Genomic DNA, 25,616 nt, shown 5'->3' with positions numbered 1-25,616 from the left:
CTCAGCAGTTTGAAAATATCTCAGATAACTTCATTTCCCCATTGTCACAGCATTAATTTATAAAAAAATTTGCACAGATGTACAGCAGAAGATGCAACTTAAAAGTTGCGAAACCGGTTATATGTGTCTCTAACTGACTTCAGTAAATGCAGCTATTGCGACCTGTTGTGCTTTTAATTCAGTTTTGTGTTTTAAAAGTTATGACACCTGTCTGTAATATTCTGTGTTATACTATATGTATGATCAGTCAGTTATGTATAATTACGGTAGTTGTGGCTGCCCTGGTTTTAAAATTATTTGATACCTGTTTAGTCAAATAAGTGCCAATCAAATACCTTGCCTTTTGATGACATCTGACTAACTGTAAGCTGCCAACTGCCTATTCTCGCGAACTCATCACATTATCACGACCCAGTTCTGTTCATAAGTGTGCTACAGTCCTAGGCTGCTTCAGTAGAGTCCAATTAACTGCCAATACTTCTCATAGTTGACAGAAAAAAATGCTGCGGAAGATCTTCGGTCCAGTGTTCGACACAAACAGTATGAATGGAGAATCAGACACAACTGTGAACTAGAGTAACTGTACCGAGATGCCAGTATACAGAAGTCATAAGATGCAAGTGACTAGAGTGGCCTGGACATGTGGCTCGGATGGAAAGACACAAGTGGCCACGGAAGCTCCTGGATTTCATCCCCACACGCAGGAGAATTCCAGGAAGACCAACGAAAAGGTCGTGGGATGGCCTCCATGAATACCTGCCACTGATGTGGACGGTTGGCGGGTGGTAGCGATGTGTAGAAGACAATGCAGAAAGAAACTTGTAGCAGTGATCAGTGTGTTGGGCTTGATCACGTAAAAATAAAACTAAACTAAATACTGCCATAATTTTAAGGTTAATCTATGTGCAATTTAGACGTTTATTCCAAAACAATCGTGCTACCCCACATACTTCAACTTTGACGTACGTTTCCAGTTGCTGCACCATTTCATTCCAAAACAGTGGTGCATCTGTTACCCGTACCACAGCAGAACTGTGACAGCGTGAAACACAGAACATGTACTGGTTTCTGACACTCTCGTTTTGCAGTGGTCTTAGCGTGGGGCGACATGTGTAACTTTTTGAAGTCCCTTCGGAATACAGAATTTTTTGAACTGAAACCTATAGGCATAACACTATGGAACACTTACCATCAGTATCCAAGTATTCACTTGCAACGATTCGTGGTAATACTCGTTCTGTAAAAAATAAAAGTATTAATTAAAATATGGCATTTAAGTACATACATGACAATATTTAATTTCACGTCTTAGGCATGCAGTCACAGGTGGATGAGCAATTTTTTAGGTTAGGTTGGCATCACATACAAATATCTGGAGCGTCTCATCACTGTCGAGGGTAATTTGAGGGTTGCGCAGAACAGTTACAGGGTCCACCAACCTACTGTCCAAACGTACAGTCGTCATTACGGCGATATGTTCGCCTTCCCTCCCCTATTACGTGATAATACAAAACGAGCTGCCCTTTTTTGCACCCTTTCAATGTCCTCCGTCAATCCCACCTGGTAAGGATCCCACACCGCGCAGCAATATTCTAACAGAGGACGAACGAGTGTAGTGTAAGCTATCTCTTTAGTGGACTTGTTGCATCTTCTAAGTGTCCTGCCAATGAAACGCAACCTTTGGCTCGCCTTCCCCACAATATTATCTATGTTGTCTTTCCAACTGAAACTGTTCGTAATTTTAACACCCAGGTACTTAGTTGAATTGACAGCCTTGAAAATTGTACTATTTATCGAGTAATCGAATTTCAACGGATTTCTTTTGGAAGTCATGTGGACCACCTCACACTTTTCGTTATTTAGCGTCAACTACCGCCTGCCACACCATACAGCAATCTTTTCTAAATCGCTTTGCAACTGATACTGGTCTTCGGATGACCTTACTAGACGGTAAATTACAACATCATCTGCGAACAACCTAAGAGAACTGCTCAGATTGTCACCCAGGTCATTTATATAGATCAGGAACAGCAGAGGGCCCAGGACGCTTCCCTGGGGAACACCTGATATCACTTCAGTTTTACTCGATGATTTGCCGTCTAATACTACGAACTGCGACGTTCCTGAGAGGAAATCACGAATCCAGTCGCACAACTGAGACGATACCCCATAGGCCCGCAGCTTGGTTAGAAGTCGCTTGTGAGGAACGGTGTCAAAAGCTTTCCGGAAATCTAGAAATACGGAATCAAGTTGAGATCCCCTGTCGATAGCGGCCATTACTTCGTGCGAATAAAGAGCTAGCTGCGTTGCACAAGAACGATGTTTTCTGAAACCATGCTGATTACGTATCAATAGATGGTTCCCTTCGAAGTGATTCATAATGTTTGAATACAATATATGCTCCAAAACCCTACTGCAAACCGACGTCAATGACATAGGTCTGTAGTTCGATGGATAACTCCTACTACCCTTCTTAAACACTGGTGCGACCTGCGCAATTTTCCAATCTGTAGGTACAGATCCATCGGTGAGCGAGCGGTTGTATATGATTGCTAAGTAGGGAGCTATTGTATCAGCGTAATCTGAAAGGAACCTAATCGGTATACAATCTGGACCTGAAGACTTGCCCATATCAAGCGATCTGAGTTGCTTCGCAACCCCTAAGGTATCTACTTCTAAGAAACTCATGCTAGCAGCTGATCGTGTTTCGAATTCTGGAATATTCCATTCGTCTTCCCTGGTGAAGGAATTTCGGAAAACTGCGTTCAATAACTCCGCTTTAGCGGCACAGTCGTCGGTAACAGAACCAACGGCACTGCGCAGTTTGGTAGTTTGTTCATCATCGTCATAACGTCGCGCAAACTTGTCCGATCCCCCGCGAGTCGGCCGGCCGCACAAAGTTGTGACTCCAGCAATGTTGGGGCATGTGGACACACTCAATCGAGGTGATCGACGGATCACAATCAATCATCTTGCTGCACAACTGGAGGTCTCTGTTGGCAGTGCTGACACTTTCGCCCACCAGCTGGGGTACTCAATAGTGTGGACCCGCTAGGTTCCACGCCGCCTTACAGAAGACTATAAACATCAATGAAGGACCATCTGTGTGGAGTTGCTTGCGCGTTACCAGGCTAATTGTGACAATTTTTTGTCGAACACTGTCACAGGCCATAAAACATGGGTTCATCACTCCGAACCGGAAACAAAGCAGCAGTCCATGGAGTGGCGCCACAGCACCTCTACTCCGGAGAGAAAGTTCAGAGCCGCACCCTCAGTCGGTAAGGTCATGCGACAGTGTTTTGGACTCTATTTGATGTCCGCCCTCATGGTCCAACGATCAACTCTGAAGTGTGTTGTGCTACCCTTTTGGAAATTGAAGAAACGACTTTAACGTTGTAATGTTGATGCATTAATTTGTTCTGAAAGCGGTGCTGATATTCGAGACAATAAAAGCGGGTTAAAAGCTGTGAGCCATCTGGGGAAGTTAACCTTGCATTGCTGAGCAACTGTTTCACCAGGTATCCAGTCTAGCTTACCAAATTCCCAACCAGACTAACATTAATTATAATCTTTTAATAGTCATCTTACGACAACCGGTGATACTTATATAAAAAGTGAAATTAAATTAAAAAAAAATAAAGCAGTTTATATTTGGGCATTTATTTTAACATTGATCATTGTTCCGTTAAAATTTCAGCATATTAAACTTGATTCATAACTAAACTGGTGCCGTATTTAGGATTGTGAAAATGTAAGTTTGTAATCTTACGGAACACATCAAATATGGAGCCGAGATTGGGAGACTGAATACAACACTGCATTCATAAAATAACACACGAAGAACGTTGAAACATATGCAAGAGGAAATCAACCACAACCAACCGATTCAATTTTCACCCAAAGAAGTTCCGTTCGTAGCGCAATCCTGTCCGTCATGAAATTACCACACACTGGTATACTAAATTCATGCTAGCTCTCTGTGAAATCTTCCCAAAAAGAACAGCTGAGCGCTACTTTGATTATTACACCACACGCCTCACGAGGTCAACTTGGTTTTCACAAATAGTGTAACTCCACAATAATTTTTATAATTAAAATAAATTACATCGAAACACAAATAACAAAAGAAAAACTTCGAACTGGTTACTATCGTCTTATTATTAACATGATGGTTCAAACAATTGTACAAGCACGTGGTACTGGTCTCACAAAGTACACCCTACGTGGGTTGAACATACCGGCCGAAGTGGCCGTGCGGTTAAAGGCGCTGCAGTCTGGAACCGCAAGACCGCTATGGTCGCAGGTTCGAGTCCTGCCTCGGGCATGGATGTTTGTGATGTCCTTAGGTTAGTTAGGTTTAACTAGTTCTAAGTTCTAGGGAACTAATGACCTCAGCAGTTGAGTCCCATAGTGCTCAGAGCCATTTGAACCATTTGGGTTGAACATAAAGAAAAGTTGCTATACTGAAAAATATTGTCAAGACGAGACGTTATAATCTCACGCACATTCGCATTTAAGATTGATGATCTTAGTTAGAGTTACGGATCATCCACACGTGGTTCCACTTTACTCACAAAGTAGTGACAAAGCAACTACTGGAAGATATTCTGAACTTCACACTTGAATTACACTGCATTGCAATTTAAGATAACATTAGATATTTTAGATCTAAACCTGAAATAAAGGTGATTAAATTTTCAGTTAGGCTGAACTTAGGAAATCCATTGTCCTACGGACGTAGCAGAGACACGCGTAGCCAGAGATCTTACCACTTCAGATGCTCGCCACGGACAGACTGACCTGGGCCCCTACCGAGGGTGCTTAACAGATACAAAACGGAAGTGACCAGAGAGGTAGCTTCCTATACCAACATGACAAGGGACGGACAGGACCTTACTAAGAATAGAAACCTCTCTGCTTTTAGAAAGTGTAGCTACCTGTTCCGACATTGCTCCTACTGTTCTCTAGCAGACAGGTTTGTCTGCTACCATCAAGCATGCAACTAGAAATACATTTGCTCATTCATCCTCTCACACAGACGGGAAGGGGGATGACAGTATCGTATCATATACAGCATATAAAAGAAAGCGGATGTAGGTTCCGTATGAGACTGTGTGACATGAATTACATATAAACTGTGTTTTAAAGTGTAGTAGTGTGGCAGATCGTTCTTGTTTATGTGTAAAAGTAGCACGTTCCACTGCTCAGTCTTCTCCCAGATAGTCAGAAGCACCACAGTAAATTTCGAAGAGGAATTTGTGCCGTAAATGACAACAGATTTAAGAAATTAACATGAAAGGAATCCAACAGAGACCTTTCAACGTGTTGGTCGCCACAAAAATTGCAAACGAACTTCTCTGTGACAAAGCAATACCTCACACAAGTCTGCGCATCCGATATCTCACAAAACTTCATTGGACTGTTATTCCTCATCCACCCAGCAGGCCGGATCTGGCACCTTCCGACAGCCATCTAATGAAATATGCACTCCGCTGAAGGCAGTACATGGACGATGGGAAGGTTATCGATGTAGCAAGACGTTAGCTCTGACGTTGACCAGTGGAGTGGTACCACGCAGGCATGTACGTTCGTCCAGTAAGGTGGCGTAAGAGCGTTACATTGAACTTCAGTTATTGAATCGTCGTTCGAACCGCAATTCACGGAATCGACAGAGCTGTTTCCCGTTTCTTATAACGTTTCCACAATTTCTATCGATGTATTGATATGATTGGAATGAATGTCCAAGAAAATAACTAATAAGTTCGAGCCGTGTGGATCAGCGATATTCCCGCCGCCGGTATGGACAACTTTCCGCTGGTGTGAGCACAGCGCGCGGTAGCGCCACCCACCGGGCCGATCGGGGAGCGAGGGGTAGGCTCTAGCAAGTAGCGAGGATTTTGGCTTTGCGACGCCTAACGTGCGTGTCATTTACGACGGCGGACGAGTTTACGTTCGTTCTGCGCATCTGACCTCACAAAAGCAAGAGAGGGGAAGAAAACCAATGTGCACTCCGTGTGCATACCGGAGGGAGTCATTCCAGATGTGGAAAGGGCCCTTCCGGATGCCATGAATGGTACAGGGTGCACCCATCTGCAGGTGGTCACTCATGTCGGCACCACTGATGCGTGTCGCTATGGATCGAAGGAAATCCTCTCTGGCTTCCGGCGGCTATCTGATTTGGTGAAGACTGCCAGTCTCGCTAGCGGGATGAAAGCAGAGCTCACCGTCTGCAGCATCGTCGACAGTTTTTAGGTTAGATGGCCTCGGGCAAGTACAGAAAGGGCAGCAGCCTCAAAGGGTGCGGGGCAAAGTCAGGACATGCGGGGGCCAAGCAGCAATCGGTATTGTAATTGTAAACTGTCGAAGCTGCATTGGTAAAGTACCGGAACTTCAAGCGCTGATAGAAAGCACCGAAGCTGAAATCGTTATAGGTACAGAAAGCTGGCTGAAGCCAGAGATAAATTCTGCCGAAATTTTTACAAAGGCACAGACGGTGTTTAGAAAGGATAGATTGCATGCAACCGGTGGTGGCGTGTTTGTCGCTGTTAGTAGTAGTTTATCCTGTAGTGAAGTAGACGTTGATAGTTCCTGTGAATTATTATGGGTGGAGGTTACACTCAACAACCGAGCTCGGTTAATAGTTGGCTCCTTTTACCGATCTCCCGACTCAGCAGCATTAGTGGCAGAACAACTGAGAGAAAATTTGGAATACATTTCACATAAATTTTCTCAGTATGTTATAGTCTTAGGTGGAGATTTCAATTTACCAGATACAGACTGGGACACTCAGATGTTTAGGACGGGTGGTAGGGATAGAGCATCGAGTGACATTATACTGAGTGCACTATCCGAAAATTACCTCGAGCAATTAAACAGAGATCCGACTCGTGGAGATAACATCTTGGACCTACTGATAACAAACAGACCCGAACTTTTCGACTCTGGAAGTGCAGAACAGGGAATCAGTGATCATAAGGCCGTTGCAGCATCCCTGAATACGGAAGTTAATAGGAATATAAAAAAGGGGAGGAAGGTTTATCTGTTTAGCAAGAGTAATAGAAGGCAGATTTCACACTACCTAACAGATCAAAACGAAAATTTGTGTTCCGACACTGACAATTTTGAGTGTTTATGGAAAAAGTTCAAGGCAATCGTAAAATGCGTTTTAGACAGGTACTTGCCGAGTAAAACTGTGAGGGACGGGAAAAACCCACCGTGGTTCAACAACAAAGTTAGGAAACTACTGCGAAAGCAAAGAGAGCTCCACTCCAAGTATAAACGCAGCCAAAACCTCTCAGACAAACAGAAGCTAAACGATGTCAAAGTTAGCGTAAGGAGGGCTATGCGTGAAGCGTTCAGTAAATTCGAAAGTAAAATTCTATGTACCGACTTGACAGAAAATCCTAGGAAGTTCTGGTCTTACGTTAAATCAGTAAGTGGCTCGAAACAGCATATCCAGACACTCCGGGATGATGATGGCATTGAAACAGAGGATGACACGCGTAAAGCTGAAATATTAAACACCTTTTTCCAAAGCTGTTTCACAGAGGAAGACCGCACTGCAGTTCCTTCTATAAATCCTCGCACAAACGAAAAAATGGCTGACATCGAAATAAGTGTCCAAGGAATAGAAAAGCAACTGGAATCACTCAACAGAGGAAAGTCCACTGGATCTGACGGGTTACCAATTCGATTCTACACAGAGTACGCGAAAGAACTTGCCCCCCTTCTAACAGCCGTGTACCGCAAGTCTCTAGAGGAACGGAAGGTTCCAAATGATTGGAAAAGAGCACAGGTAGTCCCAGTCTTCAAGAAGGGTCGTCGAGCAGATGCGCAAAACTATAGACCTATATCTCTGACGTCGATCTGTTGTAGAATTTTAGAACATGTTTTTTGCTCACGTATCATGTCATTTTTGGAAACCCAGAATCTACTCTGTAGGAATCAACATGGATTCCAGAAACAGCGATCGAGTGAGACCCAACTCGCTTTATTTGTTCATGAGACCCAGAAAATATTAGATACAGGCTCCCAGGTAGATGCTATTTTCCTTGACTTCCGGAAGGCGTTCGATACAGTTCCGCACTGTCGCCTGATAAACAAAGTAAGAGCCTACGGAATATCAGACCACCTGTGTGGCTGGATTGAAGAGTTTTTAGCAAACAGAACACAGCATGTTGTTATCAATGGAGAGACGTCTACAGACGTTAAAGTAACCTCTGGCGTGCCACAGGGGAGTGTTATGGGACCATTGCTTTTCACAACATATATAAATGACCTAGTAGACAGCGTCGGAAGTTCCATGCGGCTTTTCGCGGATGAAGCTGTAGTATACAGAGAAGTTGCACCATTAGAAATTTGTAGCGAAATGCAGGAAGATCTGCAGCGGATAGGCACTTGGTGCAGGGAGTGGCAACTGACCCTTAACATAGACAAATGTAATGTATTGCGAATACATAGAAAGAAGGATCCTTTATTGTACGATTATATGATAGCGGAACAAACACTGGTAGCAGTTACTTCTGTAAAATATCTGGGAGTATGCGTGCGGAACGATTTGAAGTGGAATGATCATATAAAATTAATTGTTGGTAAGGCGGGTACCAGGTTGAGATTCATTGGGAGAGGCCTTAGAAAATGTAGTCCATCAACAACGGAGGTGGCTTACAAAACACTCGTTCGACCTATACTTGAGTATTGCTCATTAGTGTGGGATCTGTACCAGATCGGGTTGACAGAGGAGATAGAGAAGATCCAAATAAGAGCGGCGCGTTTCGTCACAGGGTTATACGGTAACCGTGATAGCGTTACGGAGATGTTTAGCAAACTCAGGTGGCAGACTCTGCAAGAGAGGCGCTCTGCATAGCGGTGTAGCTTGCTGTCCAGGTTTCGAGAGGGTGCGTTTCTGGATGAGATATCGAATATATTGCTTCCCCCTACTTATACCTCCCGAGGAGATCACGAATGTAAAATTAGAGAGATTCGAGCACGCATGGAGGCTTTCAGACAGTCGTTCTTCCCGCGAACCATACGCAACTGGAACAGAAAAGGGAGGTAATAACAGTGGCACGTAAAGTGCCCTCCGCCACACACCGTTGGGTGGCTTGCGGAGTATAAATGTAGATGTAGATGTAGAAAACACAGTCAGCCAATGAACAGAAAACGACGTTGCCAGGGCTCGACTGCAGTGCAGAGCACGGACGAGTGTCTTCAGTTTTAGAAACGTTCAGTCATAAATAAAGTAATTGATCAAAAGCAATGTCTTGATAGCAGACTTTGTTTTATAGAAAGTTTGGAAAAAGCATTCTTTATACCAACTGCTTCATATCCTAGTAATTAATTAAACCAAACAAGCAATAAGCCTCTCCTAACCTCCTAATTCAGGCGATACCAAGGAAAGGTGTTTGTATCATTCTCACTAACCGCTTTTTCGCAATAAAGAACAGCGGTAATCGTTTATTTCCTATAGCACTTCGACGAAACGTGAGTAATTCATAGTCATACCAACAGTGTTTGTCGGTATTTTGCGTCATAGTTTAAAGTCCTCCAAGAACTCTACTGAACGATAAGCTGCATTAGCGTAATGGTTGAAGTGTTTAGCTGCTAAGGGGAAGATTTCAGGGTTCAAACCTTGATTGGTGCTTAATATTTTATTTATTTAAAAACAATATCGAAGTGTCTTACTTCACGAATTTTATTCGTTTCAATGTATTTTTTTTTTTTTTTTAATGTCTAGTAGCAACTAAAATCGACCATACGGAAAGTATACGCTTTGGACTTTTACCTCTGCAAACTCTTCAAAATTTCGTTCAGTGGTTTACTACATTTAATGCTGCACAATAACTGTGTTGAACATCGAAACAAAATTAAGTCATTTATGGGGGGAAGGTATCAGTCAAGAAGATGTGTAAAAAACAAATTTTTGTGCCAAATAGTTTTTGTGAAATCGAATGATAAAGTGTGACAAAGCAGTCGAAACACAATGTGTCTGCACAGGCGAGCAGTGCAATGATGACAGAATCGCGCACAGCGCGGAATGCGGGGAGCACGTCTCTGTAGCAGCGAAAGGGTTAATGCGGCCGTGGTGGCTTTACTTCATAAACTGCGCGCTCCCCCCTAAACGTAAGTTTGCGAACTATACTATGGCGCTGTTTCTCTTGGCGCGTACAACTGGCAACGCAGCAATCTCCCGCGTCTGGGCGGGCATGAGCGAGCCGCCAAGATAAAAGAATTGAACTATAGCAGTAACGTCGTTTGGGAAGTCTGGCAGACAGTACAGGTGCCGTGCGAGGCAGCAGGAAGAGCACATCTAAAAGGGGCTGTTTACCCGGGTGGCGGCGCCGTAGGAAATATCACCGGAGTGGAGGCAGTCACGTTACTGAGAAGCCGTTGGTGAATTTCACTTTCTGCATGTCTCCTGACACGGGGATCTGCGGCGGCTGACTTCGTCGAACAAGCAAGAGGGTAAGGCCCTTGCTTGTGCTGCAAATTGTGGCTGGAATCGACTACTGGGTTCTGTGCTGTTGACTTCATTTTCTTGGCCGGCCGTTGCTGCTCCTGCTGAGTCTGCCCTTGAATGTGTTAATTTCAACTTGCTTAGTACGCAAGTCACTGGCAAAATTTTTGCAAGAATCCTTTTAAATCGCCTACAGACACTTTCAGAGTCTATACTACCGGAGTCTCAATGCGGGTTTCGACCTTCAAGAGGTACAACAACTACTTCTGTGTACGACAACTACAGGAGAAGTGCAGAGAACAGTGTGGTGTCACCGCCAGACACCGCACTTGCTAGGTGGTAGCTTTTAAATCGGTCGCGGTCCATTAGTATACGTCGGACCCGCGTGTCGCCACTATCAGTGATTGCAGACCGAGCGCCGCCACACGGCAGGTCTAGAGAGACTTCCTAGGACTCGCCCCAGTTGTACAGCCGACTTTGCTAGAGATGGAACTGACAAATAGCGCTCCCATTTGCCGAGACGATAGTTAGCATAGCCTTCAGCTACGTCAATTGCTACGACCTAGCAAGGCGCCATTACCTGTTATATTGAGATTCAAATTATGTACCGTCAGACCGATGTTCTACAATTAAGGATTAAAGTTAAGTATTCAAGCAACTACGTACTTTATTTACTAGACTCAACTCCTTTAACTGTTCCAGACCTCACGCCATCCTGCGTGAGCTTATAGCGTGCATTTCGGCTTCCTCCAAACTCCGTGAATTGGCTCCTGCCAATTCACAACAAACAGCAAAAGCCTTTACTACTTGTTTTCTACGATCTAGGAAAGGCCTTTGATACAGTTCCCAGAGAAGCCATGTGGATGGTCTTAAAACGCTTCGCCTGCCCTGAACATTTTGTTGACTTGATTGAAGCTCACCACGATGATATGACGGGTCAGGTCCTCTGCCAGAATGAAACAACTGGTGAATTCCCAATAACAAGTGGGCTTAAACAAGGATGCGTTCTGGCACCAACATTATTTGCATTGTATCTGGCAGCTACACTTTACGAGACGTCCGTAAACAATGCAGGAATAGAACTAAAGTACAGGTTCGATGGAGGATTATTCAACCAGTCCAGACTCCATTCAAAAAGGTTCACCTGCACCACTCGTGTGACAGAGCTGCAGTATGCTGATGACAATGCTTCTCCAGCTCATTCACCTGCAGAGTTGCAGCTGACAGTTGATTCCTTCAGCAGGGCGTACGAACGATTTGGTCTCTCCATCAATATTCCAAAGACAAAGGTGATGGCGCAGCCTGCTCCTGGCTCCTCCGTTCCCGATTTCAGCATATCCATTTATGATACACCCTTGGAACAAGTGGACCATTTCCTCTACCTAGGAAGTATACTGTCATCTAAGTGCTCATCTGGAAAAGATGTGGAGAATAGATTACATGCTGCCCATGTATCATTTGGACGTCTTACAAAGCGTGTCTTCCTGAATAAAGATCTAACACTGTACACCAAACTGATGGTGTACAAAGCCGTAGTCATTTCCACCCTGCTATATGGTTGCGAAACCTGGACGTTATATTGCTGTGGTCTGAAGAAACTAGAACGCTTCAACCAACAGAAGCTAAGATATATCATGAACCTGAAATGGGATGACTTCATATCCAACACGGCTGTTCTTGAGAAAGCAAAAATGTATAGCATGGAAGCTCTCATCATTGGGCATCAACTCAGATGGGTCGGACATGTCCAGCGGATGAAAAATGACAGACTTCCACGCCAAATGCTGTACAGCGAAGTGAGCACAGGTAAAAGGCCACGAGGTGCCCCTCTCAAACGTTATAAGGATCGGTACAAGAAAAATCTGAAAAACTTGAACATCGTTCCGAGTAACTGGTCCACAAAAGCAGAAGATCGAAGTCGCTGGCGCTCAGTTACCTCAAATGCTCTTCAAAACTTTGAGCTGGAACGTCGAAGAATGGAGAATGACAAACGCCGGAGACCTAAACTCCTCCAGGCTCAGCCACGTCCTCCACCTTCCATCAGCTGTAATGTCTGTGGCCGCCTGTTCCACGCTAGGATTGGATTGCTAAGCCATCAACGACACTTCCACGCCTGAACCGTGACAAAGGAAATCTCAGGTGAGAAATGAAAACTTGGAAACGAGTATCAGCCGACGACGACTACTACGCAAGGTTCTAGTGACAGCTGTATGTGATGTGATGATTAACATTTACTAGGGCCTGGAGTGCTGATACATTCTGTTTGTAGATTGCTACTGTCAGTGTTAACCGCCATTGAAAACAGTTTGGCTGGTCCTTGTCTAAGTGCCGCCTGGTTTTTGTATTTATATCACACGAGGGAGTTAAGCTGGGCAATTGCTGTAGATGTACATGTATAAAATTTTCCCTGGATATAATTTTGCAGCAAATTGTAGTAACATTACTGTTACGTTTCTATCTGAAGTGGTAGTGTGTCTGAGATACAAGTGTCTCACTCCAAATGAGTAGTTTCATAAATTCTTACAACTTACTGAGAAGCCAGTTGTTATTGTGTGTTTAAATAGTTTGAAACTGCTTCTGTTAATGAAATTACAAGAATTCCTTCAATGTATGTGGATATGGTTTCTATTCTGAAGGGGTAGTGTGTCTGAGAGACACGTGTCTCACTCCAAATGAGTAGTTTCATAAATTCTTACAACTTACTGAGAGGCCAGTTGTTATTGTGTGTTTAAATAGTTTGAAACTGCTTCTGTTAATGAAAGTACAAGAATTTCCTCAATGACAGTATGTGGATATGGTAATTAATTCTGATTTAATCACAGATTTAAGTGTGGCTATTTGCTGTAAGTCGCCTTGTGTTTTGCGTCGGGGGGAGGGGGGGGGAGGCAGTCTCGATCGATATAGCGTTAGACTGCACGCTAGTTACTTGCATCTGATTTCGTTTAATCGGAACTTCTGCTGTTTGTTTTGGTAGTGGGTGCGGGCTCCTAGGTTGCGTCCTACTTGTGCATTTTCCGCCCCCTCTGCCAGCTGGTCGTGTATCTAGTTCGCTTGCGGCTTAATGTATAAGTAGCCTTACACACATAAGATAATAGAGTTGTACTGCTTAGCTGACGTCCGTTAATAGGCTGGTTAATTCTTCAGGTGATGTGCTGTAATGAATTATTGTGTTTTTTTACTTAAGGCAGATGTTAGTCTGTTGTAATACCCCCTAGTTCTGGGATTTTTCGTGCCTATTTGTGACCGTTGTTGCTCCCGTTTGGGGGGCCATGCTGAGCCTCTATTGGAAACAGCTGAGTGGGCGGGCGGCGGCTTTGGGCGTAGTTTGTTGAATCCCACAAGGTTGCTTGATCAGATGAAATTTTATATTATATGTCCTACATTGTAGGGTGCCTGCCATTTAAGTAACGTCGATGTATGCCATGGTATCTCATTTGTTGTTGCCTGTACTCTGCATTACTTCGGTAACAGTAATCACAGCAGTAACGAAATACTACATTTCCTCATTAAATTTTAGTAAATTGTTCTTCAGGTTGATCATAGTTTATGAGTAAATATTTTTTATCTCATTTCACTAAATATGTAATAGCCATAAGTGCCGTGGTTTATGAATGTTTAAATTTTTAAGTTACTTGCTCTCTCCTAACTGGTAATTTTAAAAATGTGTTGATGTTTTATTCGTTATTTCTCTTGTTTAAATGTGCCAAATAAATGTTTTGTGCAACTGTCGATGGTGATTGCCTGATGTGTCACGTGGTCCAGTCCTACCACCTCACAGCCTATCGTGCTGAGCTTGTGTCCTTGTGTAAAAGCTGAATTCCATGCTGTGCTGACACATCAAAGATGTTCAGGAGAAGTTGTTGATTTCGATTTCACGTCGGTAACACGCTCTTCACATTTCATCTTTGCCAGGTTGAAAACATTAGTTAGATTCCACATTACTGTGGAATTATGAAACTTGCACAAGGACAGATGCTATTAGCAAGTGTATACCAAGGAATCACAAAGACAATCAATTCAGTTTTATCCCCATTATTGCTTAGTGACACGACAAAGGCAACTGCTAATTATTATGGATATTAAATGACTTGCAAATTCGATCGAATGGTAGCCTAACTGTGACCAATTGTCAGAGAAATTATCACAGGAAACTGAAATTCGGTTTACAAACTACAAACGCGTTGTACCGTGATACGTGTTTACCAATGTGCCGTCAACCAAGGACATGTGCCCGCGTGTTGCACACGCACTGTCTGCTACATCTACGATTGAGGTGTAAATTTCTCGAGCCGCCTGGCGAGCTAAGAATTCGGCAAATTACAACATTTTAAAAAAAATACATGCAGTCTGTCTTAGCACCTACAATTTCGACATTGTGTTTCTTTCGGTGTATTCTTCCCGTACAGAAATAAAATTAAGGGCAGGTTTCGATATCCCGGATTGGACTGTTCCCTTGTGAGCGGTGATTCTGAACGAACCTTGATATGGCGAGAGGTGGGTACCCATGATACTCCCAGAAACTTTGTCGAAAATGATCGTTTATGAGGTCCAGGTGTTGCGGTGTGGGAAGGCATGGTGATGCATGGGCATATCGACTTCCACCTCTTTGAATGCGGCGCACTTGGCATTTAACGTTGTTGTTAAAACTGTCCTCCTTTCAAATGTGCATCTTTTCAGGGGTGCATTTGCGTCTTCATTTTTATAGATGATAATTCGCGATAGCGTCGACCAAAGCTGGTGAAGGACCTCTTGGAATGCAAGGATATTTGGCGCACTGACTGGCCTTCCCGTTCCCTCGACTCATATCCCATCGAGTACATGTCGGATGCGTTGGAGGGACGCATTGCTGCACATCCACATCCACCAACGACCATTCACCAGCTGTCAACAGCGATGGTCGTAGAAAGGAACGTCCTGCCACAAGCACTCCTTACCAACCTTATAGCGAGCATTGGGGCGCGTTACATAGCATGCATTTCTGTCCGTGGTGATCACACGCCCTATTAAGAACCACAACCCCCCTTTGTAATGTCCAGGGGACCATCATAAATTACGGTGATTTCAGTGTAATCATTGTAATTTAATGAAAGATGTCATTTCTGTTCGTCTCATTGAGTCTTTCATTTACCTTCTATAATGTACTGTATAATACTGTGCATACTATTCTAGTAGTAGTAGTAGTAGCATCTTTATTCATCCGTAGACCTCTGTGTACAAGGATATAGGACATGTCAAAATATTTACAAGTTCAGGCCAATGTAAAGTAAGCTAATTCGTATTCACATACACTTACAGACTTATAGTTACAGACAATTATTAGATTTACTTTTACTTTTTTTACAAATAACTTATTACATAATGTAATGCCACACTGTTCACTCATATCTCACTAACAGTCACTGCACACGCTATACACACATTGTTTCACAACACTTCTCTCACTACACACACACACACACACACACACACACACACACACACATACTGGTGATCTCTGGGCCATTTTCTGTACCGCAGCTTCCCATTTGCTATCCTGAAAACCTGAGTCAGCATCCCTCTATGAGTGAGATGTTGATCTCAGAAAGAGGAAGAGTTGTATACATAGCTTGGGGCTAAGTTTTTCTAGAAAAGGAAAAAATAAGGGAAAAGCATAGTGTGAAGGTGTTATGTGGAATGCTGGATGTCTTACAATCATTATTATTATTCATTTGTATAACTTTTTTTAACCAGACCCCTACTCTGTTTTGTCTAAGTAATCCTTCAATATATAAAATGTATAACAGGTACTTTTTAGCTGCCTTTTTAAATAAGTGTATTTTTGGAATTTCTTTAATGACTTTTGATCTCAGAAAGAGGAAGAGTTGTATACATAGCTTGGGGCTAAGTTTTTCTAGAAAAGGAAAAAATAAGGGAAAAACATAGTGTGAAAGTGTTATGTGGAATGCTGGATGTCTTACAATCATTATTATTATTTATTTGTATAACTTTTTTTAACCAGATCCCTACTCTGTTTTGTCTAAGTAATCCTTCAATATATAAAATGTATAACAGGTACTCTTTAGCTGCCTTTTTAAATAAGTGTATTTTTGGAATTTCTTTAATGACTTTTGATAATTTATTGTACAGTTTTATTCCTCAGTAGAAAATGCTGTTTTGAGTTTTATGTTTATTTTTTCCTGGTAAATGTAATTTGAGTCTTGCTCTTGTTCCATTGTCATGGACAGAGCTGTTTGTGCAGTAATTACCAATGTTATTTTTGATGTGTACAACTGACTGGTAAATGTATTGACACAGGCAGTTAAAATCCCTAGTGTTTTGAACAGATCTTTACAATGAGCTCGACTACTATTTCTGGTTATTATTCTTTTTCTGGAGTTTGAAAATTGTGTTCATATTCTGTGCATTTGTTGCCCAAAAACCAATGCCATAGCTAAGAATTGAGTGTACATATGAATAGTATGTAACTAAAAGACACTGCATGTTACACACTAATGATAGGATTCTAAGGGCATGACATGCTGATGACATTCTGTTTGCAAGTACCTTTGTGTGTTCACACCATTTCAACTGGGAATCAATATTCATTCCTAGAAATGTTGCATTTGTTACACAGACTACAGAGGTACCATCTACATTTAATTTAACCTTGTAATTTTCCCTCTTCAAACTGAAATTCATGGCATTAGTTTTCTTTATGTTCAATGTCACTTTATTGCTTATTGACCAATCGTAAACTTCCTTGAGAGTTTCATTTGCTTTTTCTGCAAGGAGTTCTCTTGTTTTCTCAGTGACTATAATATTGCTGTCGTCAATGTAGAGAATTTTTTCACCATAAGTAATATTACTGGGAAAGTCATTGATGTGTATCAGGAATAGTATTGGGCCCAATGTGCTACCTTGTGGAACCCCTCATATTGATGTATTTTGGTTCTGATAAGTGTTTTACTAAATGATTAGATCCACTTGAAGTATGTGTTATCTCTACTTTTGTACGCTATCTGCTAAGTATGATCGAAACCAGTCATTAGCTACATCTCTTTTTCCTAATGCTTCTAATTTATTTAAAGAATTTCTTGTCGACTTTACCAAAGGCCTTAGAAAGATCCATAAATATGCCTGTGACACACTCATCTTTATCAAGAGCATCAAGTACAACTTTTGTGAATTCTACTATGGCTGACTCCGTATTTTTGCCACTTCAGAAACCAAACTGTGATTCGCTTAAGAGATTGTATTTATTCAGGTAATTCATTAATCTGTCTTTCATAATTGCTTCTATTATTTTTGAGAATGGTGACAGCAGAGAAACAGGCTGGAAATTTTCTATGTCTTCTGCATTACCTTTCTTAAGCACAGGTACAACTCTTGCCTGTTTTAGCTGCTCTGGAAATGTCCCTGATGTGAAGGATTCGTTTATTATATATATTTAGGGGCTTTGTATAATGTCTATGCATTGTTTCAGTACACACATTGGGACTTCATCTAAGCCTACTGACTTTTCTCGTTTTAGTTTTTGAACAGTTTTACAGACTTCATTCTCTGTGGTTGGAAGTAACATCATTGTATTTAGTGCAAGATTGTTTACAGGTGTTATATTTGCTTTGTGGAATTTTTGCTGTAACTTCTCTGCAGTACTTGAAAAATGCTCATTTACATAGTCTGCTACGTGTTTGTGGGTCATTTATTGTTTTATCCCCTTCTCTTAGCAGTATGTTATGCTGTGTTTGTTTGCCTCTCCCCATTTCCTTTTTTATAACATCCTACACTGCTTTGCTTTTATTCTCTGCATTGTATATTATTTTGTCATTAAATGACTTTTTTGCAACAGTCAGCACCTTCCTATAGATCTTTTTGTATCTGTGATAGAAATTTAAGGATGCTGGATCATAGCGACTCTTTTTCATGGAACTGAGGTATTTTAAGTGTTTGGGAGGACTTCTTAATGCCTGCTGTTATCCATCTGTTTTTGTGAGATGTTGATACAGACATGCATACTTTTGGAAATGCCTTTTCAAGGTTCAATTTAAGCAATGTGGAGAATTTAGAGAATTTCATATTCACATTGGTTTCCTTGTACGCTTCATTCCAGCTTTGTTTTGCTAGTTCTTTTGAAAAATGTTTTATTTTCATTTCTGATAGATGTTGTTTGTAGGCTTGTAGTTTAGGGAATAATTCGATGACTGATTTTACTGTTATTTGACAGAGATGGTCTGATAGTCCGAGATTTTTCAGCTACATCACATTTTTCCCTATCAATATTTGTGGCCACATGGTCAATTACTGATGCAGTGATTGTAGTAATCCTTGTTGCACAATTGACCAATAGGGACATTCCAAAACTTTGAACAATATTTATGAGGGTGTTCCTGGATTCATTTATGATATTAGTCTTGATGTTAATGGCCCCATATAGAATGATGTTGACCTTTGTACTTGAGACTTTAGCTAGAACTTCTGTTAATTTATTGCACTACCACTGCGAAGTCTATACACACACAAAATGGTTAATTTTTGGTGATATCAAGCCCCATTAATAAAATAGCCGATATTTCAATGTTTTTGTCTTCACTTAATGTACAGAGGTCATGTCTTGATTTGAACTGTGTTCCTTTTCTGATATAAATGCATGATCCTCCACCCCTTGAAGCAGTCCTGCAGCAAGAGTTTGCCCTTTCATACAATGATAATTCTACATGTTGAATTTCTGTGTCTCTACACCAGTGCTCAGTAACTACTGTGCAGTTCAAAGATTTGGTCTCAAATTTCAACAGTTGTTTTATTTTTTATTCATTGCATGCTTTGATGGAGGATTGTTAAATCTGGGAAATGCCCTATGTTACCATTTCCAATTTGTTTTTCTTTGTGATGTCTGGTATGTGTGATATTTGGAGTGTTAAAATCTGTCTTGTGAATGATTGTTTTAGTATTTTTTAAACTACTGGAGACACTTTTTAAGCAGGGGAATTTGCTGTCTGGATTTATCCTAAAAAAGACTTACTTTTCCTACCAATGACAACAGGTATTTGAACATGTGTGGCCCGAGACCCACCCGCTACACTTTCATGAATCAGCTGTACCAATCTTCCCTTCTCAGTCCTGTTTAGGTGTAGGCCATGTCTAGTGAAACCCCATCTGTTGATAGTCCCGACAGACACCAGAGAAATATGATCAAAGTTGACTGTCCTCAGAGCCATCCCTAACCCCACATTGATTCGCCTCACAGCTCCATCAAGGTCTGGTCGATCCTGGAACAGCTCAACAAAATGTACGTTGGTGCCATGAGTCAGGGAAGCTATCTTGTCCAGGTCACCACCTATGTCATAAGCCCCATCCCTGTCCAAACTGTTTCCTGCCCCATTCACTATCACTACATGGTCCTCTTTTGTAAAGTCCTTACATAAAGACCCTAGATTATCACATGATTTAGTCCTGCATTTGGCTTGATGGTACTGGTCACCTGGTACGCTGCTCCTAAACTTTCCTGTAACTGAGGGCCTACACCTCGCCCATGGCTAGTACCTAGCAGCAGCACTTTCTTCATCATAGTACTTTGTACATTCCTAGGCTTCTTTGCCTCAGTTGAAGTGTGCTGCACATTTCCTCCTCGTTCCACCTGAGGCTCTTCTCCACTTAACTCTAACAGTTGTAGATACCGGTTTTTGGTGTTGATGTTAAAACTGTCAGATCGCGTTCTCTTTCTTCCTATCCTCCTACCAGCTGCCAGTTCCCAACCACCCTCTCCCCCCCCCCCCCCTATCTCCCTTGATCGTTATGAGTTCCTTCCTTGCTTCCTCCAATTGAGCCTGAAGGGCACATATTTTCCTTTCCTGTTCCCCAGTCAAACTGTTCCTACTGCATACTCTGAAGTTCCAGGAGAGAGCCTCTTCTCCCAATATTCTCCCCGCTGCATCTTCCACAGTGAAAATATTTCCAAGACTGGTAACCAATCCCTCTACTTACTATCCTATAACAGCTCCCACATTTCTCACTCATGGTCAGTTTCTAAAGAATAATTAAGTTTAAATGATGTTTTAAATTTGTCAAGGACGCAAATTGGCTGTCTGTAAACAAAAAACGACACAAAGGTCTTATGTGTGGTTGTTGTTGGTTTTGTACTGATTTAGAGATACAATGACAGAAGAATGAAGTAGTAATTACTTTGCTTTTAGAAAATTTACGCTATAAAGCGTGTTTGGTCAATTTTTAAACGTTTATAGGTCGGAAAATTTAGGCCTTGACCGCATCTATCTAACTAGTAAACAGTACGGAATGTGTTAGTTAAATGCGATTTTGAAACTTTTAATTATACTTTTATTGCGACAATAGACACTGATGAAACTAGTAGCTGTCTTTTTTTAACGAATTTCACGCTATCAAGAAAACTTGAATAGAATTTTTTGTGTTTGTCACGCAAAATTTCGGGTTATGTCGCGATTATCGGGACTTCAGATAACACGAAGCTTTTACAAGAACAAGTTCTGCTGGGACGCTAATATTTAGTTGTATGACAGGAACAGACACTACAGCAAGTATACGCAAGAAGGAAAATTTAAATTTGACATTATTTCCTCTTAAGTAAGTTCTTTTGTCGGACAAAGAAAATACCTACGATCTCACTCGGCGGCCATCTTGTATGCAAACACCAAGTAGCAGTTCTTTCTATTTTCGGTCGAAGTTTCAACGAGCTATGTTACGTGGTAGTGTCACATCATGCGAAAGTTACTTTGTCCTTAAAGGGAAGTACCGGTGAAATTTCAAGCCGATCATAAAAAAATCACAGGGGGCTGAAAATTTGTTTAATAATATATCTTGGCGTCCTAAATTAAGTGGGTAAATCCAATTTGCTAAACAAATTTTTTTTCACACTTTTGGATTTTTGAGTTATGAAACAAAACTATTTTTTCACATTCTTATGTGGAGTTGTTGGTTATTCCCAAGAAAGTTTGAACCAAAAATGTTTAAAATTGACAGAGGAGTAGCATTTTTTCGTTTCAGCCATTTTAATTTTTTCTAAGAAATTGAAGTATTGTGACATTTTTAACATTATATACAAACGAAAAGTGTAGATAAAGTATAAAAATTTGGTTTTTATAATACCTGAGAGGAATTTAGCTACAATAGAATTACTACGAAGTTATACAATGCCTGGCCCAGTATGAAGGAAAAATAAGTAAAAGACGATTTGATACGTTTGGTGGCAAGTGTCATGGACAACTGAAGGACACTATAAAAAAATGCCAGAGTATTTTTTAAAAGAAGCAATATATAGATATAAAGGTGATAAAAGGTACGTACAAACACACTTTTCGATATGATTGACATTTTACAGGTGAAATAGCGTCAGATAATTTATTATTTACAGAATACGAAAGATGCAATATATCATTGCGCTTCTGCTGACAAAAATCCTCAGCATTCACACGGCACGAAAGGACAGTCAACATAGTGTTTTTATCAGTTAGTATTGGCAAAAGAAATTGAGTATGGATCTAATGCTTCTAACATAAAAACACCAATAAATCAACTTTGTTTAGACAACATACTACCGCTTTATACCTGTTTAACTGACGATTCACTATTAACACGATATGCTGGATGTCTAACCCAAAATGTTAATGAGAGTTTGCACTTTATTGTATGAATAGGCATCTCAAAGAGACCTATGTTTTTGCAGTGAGAGTAAAAGTAGCTGCTTCTATCAGTTTTGTGAATATAATGTTGGATCTCACAGAGTTATTTCAGAAATAATGACAAAATTTGGACTTAAATACGCTTATGGAGCAGCACAAGCATCAGAAAGAAGGCACAAAGTAGCATCGCAGCAAGATGAAGTGAAATATTCGAAAAAATACAAGAAAATTCGTCGAAAAATTAATTTTGCCAAACGTCAAAGAGAAGAAGCTGTATCCGAATGTGATGCTGTAACCTACGGGGCCGCATTATTTTGATGTAATGGCGTATTGTTCACTAATATACGGTGCAAATGCCATGTGATATATAAACTGAAAATAAAGAAAACATTTTTCAAACGTATCGAGTCGCCTTTTTTTATTTTTCCTTCATACTGGGCCAAACATTGTATGATGTCGTAGTAATTCTATTTTACGCTAAATTCTTATCATGTATCATAAAATGAAAGTTTTGTAATTTATCTACACTTTTCGTTTCTATATAGTGTTAAAAAGGTCACAATACTTCAGTTTCTTAGAAAAAATCAAAATACCGAAACAAAACTTTTTACTGCTCCGTCACTTCTACATAATTTTGGTTCAAATCCTTTTTATGAATACAATCAGTGATAACCAACAGCTTCACGTACGGAACTGAAAAAAATAATGATTTTTTCAACACTCAAAAATCCAAAAATATGAAAAAGTTTTGTTTAGCAAATTAGATTTATTCAGCATGCCAAGATATATTATGAAACAAATTTTCGGCCCCTTGTGATTTTTTTACTATCGGGTCGAAATTTCACCGGTACCTCCCTTTAAGTCTTTCGTGCCAATATGCATGGTACTCATTGTGTAAATAATCCCACGTGCAGGTAGTTAACATTGCAGGATTAACTTTGCTTGACCGTGGCAGCTGTAGGAGAACAAGCGTCGGGGGAAACAAAGTACGGGCGATTTAGGCTCACGGTCATAAAGTATCCGATCGGTGTGCAACTGTGTTCCGTGACATTGTGTGCAGCAGCAGTGAATTTTTATCTGTTTGAAGCCCCCGGACAGCTTACACGCTTTCCGACAGTCTGCCTATATTTCGATTATTGTTTTCTGTTTTATTTCACAGTAAAGCTAATTTTTCAGTAGGCTTATTGTTTCATTCCCTGAAATGCTGTAGCCTATGCACACACGTATTTGCAGATGTGCCGGCGATACAAAGCTCTTTCTTTTAGCAGCTTGTTGGCCATGGAGAATATATTACCGGAATTAATTTAGCAGTTAAGTATCGTCCGATTACCTTTCTCGATCCTTCTCAATTAGCACTGAGCTCAAATGCTACATCGGCGACTCAGAAACCATCTTCTTGGTATGATGAGGTATCAGGTGGCAGTAGAACTCAAATTTTGTTGAGGGTGCGCCGGGCAGATGGCAGGAGGTTCTACGACATTTGTGTCACGGAAAAGTGGGTCAAAAGTGGGTATGAGTTTGATCTGGAAGAAATGGATGATAGACACAGAAAACATAAACATTGGAGACAATTTTATTTTCAGTCACAATCGTTGGCAATTTGCTATTGCGATTGAAAACAAAATTGTTTTACAATAACTAACAAACACGAATTCGCTACCTTAAATAACTAATATAAACACAAAGGGGCACAGTTAGATAGAGCAGTGAATAACGTTAGCAGGAATCAATAATTGGAGCTACAAAAATCACTAGGAGGTGTCTATGACGTGGATAACTGACTACGACATTTAGTGAAATGTGTGTCACGCTGGTAACGAAGGCAAGATTGAAAAAAATGTAAAGAAATGAACAAATAATGTAACACCTCACACTGATTAGAATAGTGTTGGAGAGGATGAAAGGAAATTTCAAGAGGTACTTAAGGAGAGCCAGATTGCGTTTTAAAATAAGGTGAAGCTCCGAGAGACACTGTTATACTATACCCATCCCTCTATGAATTTCTCGATATGTGTGTGTGCGAAGCTTTGCTACGCGGCCGAGCGCGGCCAGCAATGATACAGAAGTGACTGCAGTGTGTGTTAGCTATGTACTCTCTGGTAGCTAGGGACGCTTATTCCATGGGATGTCAATATGGGTAACGCTCGTTTCACATTAATTCCCGCAAACGTGACGTCATTTTGAGTCACACGCAATATCGACGACCGCATGATCGGATATCTACTTCGTGACAAAGAATATGAATGTTATTGCTCCGCGATTCACACGCAGCAGTTTAAGCTTTCCCCTTTGGTTCCTGCCTAACCACACATTCGGAAATCACTAAATATTAATTTCAACCTTCATTCTCAAATCAGACGGATCGTAAATAACACTGAATATTCCAAAACAAACACAATGTGATCAAAAGTATCCGGACATCCCCGAAAACACGTTTTTATATTAGGAGCATTGTGCTGCCACCTACTGCCGGGTACTCCTTATCGTTCCAGTGATTTTGGATGAGCTTTCTACTCTTGGCTTTGTCTGCGTACTCACATATGCTTAACATATTTCGCATGTCATGTTTAAAACTTCTGGTAACAGGCCGAGGTCGATATATAAAACTTTCTCGTAACGTTTCCTCTCCGACTGCAGGAGACATTTTCAGAGCTAAAGCGGCGAACAGCAACCACAATTCACGAGATCGCAAATATATGGACAAAGTAGAGGGCCCTACTCTCCATCACGTGATGTCGGCTACGAATTTAGCTTCAGTAATGCCAACATTCTCGACTGAAAGTAATCGATCGTCACTCTTATGTTGCAACGCTAACATCCAAATTTTATCTAACTTAACACTTTCCTCTTTTCTTTTCAAATTGTTAGGTATTTATAAATTTCAATAGCCTCTCTATACAGGCGCGCATGATAATGCGATGTTTGCGATATGACGCTCGTCTCACTGAATTGTATTTCATGATCACTCTCTTAGTAAACATGCTCCGCTACGACAGATTTATCTCTACGCCCCAGGCGGCAATTCTTCCTGTGTTCAACCAGACTGGTGTTCACACTCTTTTCCTGGTACCAATATAAACCAGTCCACAACTAAAAGGAATTTTATATACACCCGTGTAATCAAAAGATGTAGTATATCTTTCGCCAATCTTAAACATTCTTTTATCTTCCTTGTAAGTCTGGAGGTAGTTTCCACACCTACTTCAACAATTTCCCAATGCGATCTGTAGTCTTACTGATGAAAGGAAGGAAAGCTTTCCCCTTGGGCAGCCTTTGTTACTCGTCGATCCTGATGCTCTTCCCAGGGCGAAGTGCTCCACCTATCTTCTCGTAGAACAACCATTCTTCTTGAACGTCCACCGTAGATGTTCAGCCTCATCTCTTAAATAAGCTCACAAATTTTGTACGCTCTGTCTACCAAGGTTTTAATGACACCCCTTTTTTGTTGGGAGTGGTGGTTAGACTCTTTACGAAGGTAACGATCAGTAACAGTGACTATTCTATATATGGCGCAAAGTTCCGACTCCTCG

General features: G+C 41.1%; 1 protein-coding gene across 1 annotated transcript in view; it reads right to left on the bottom strand.

Moving 5' to 3' along the window:
• LOC124798585 (neuronal acetylcholine receptor subunit alpha-10-like) overlaps nucleotides 1-25,616 on the bottom strand; it is a 224,888-nt gene that overhangs the window by 146,917 nt on the left and 52,355 nt on the right. Inside the window, exon 3 of the mRNA XM_047262047.1 lies at nucleotides 1,190-1,237. Coding sequence (XP_047118003.1) covers nucleotides 1,190-1,237 — 48 coding nt within the window. The remainder of the gene's footprint in view (nucleotides 1-1,189; nucleotides 1,238-25,616) is intronic.

The sequence above is a fragment of the Schistocerca piceifrons genome, chromosome 5, assembly GCF_021461385.2.
Source record: "Schistocerca piceifrons isolate TAMUIC-IGC-003096 chromosome 5, iqSchPice1.1, whole genome shotgun sequence".
NCBI lineage: Eukaryota > Metazoa > Arthropoda > Insecta > Orthoptera > Acrididae > Schistocerca > Schistocerca piceifrons.
The sequence above is the reverse complement of the archived record's forward strand: the minus strand, read 5'-3'. Positions and strand labels throughout refer to the sequence as shown.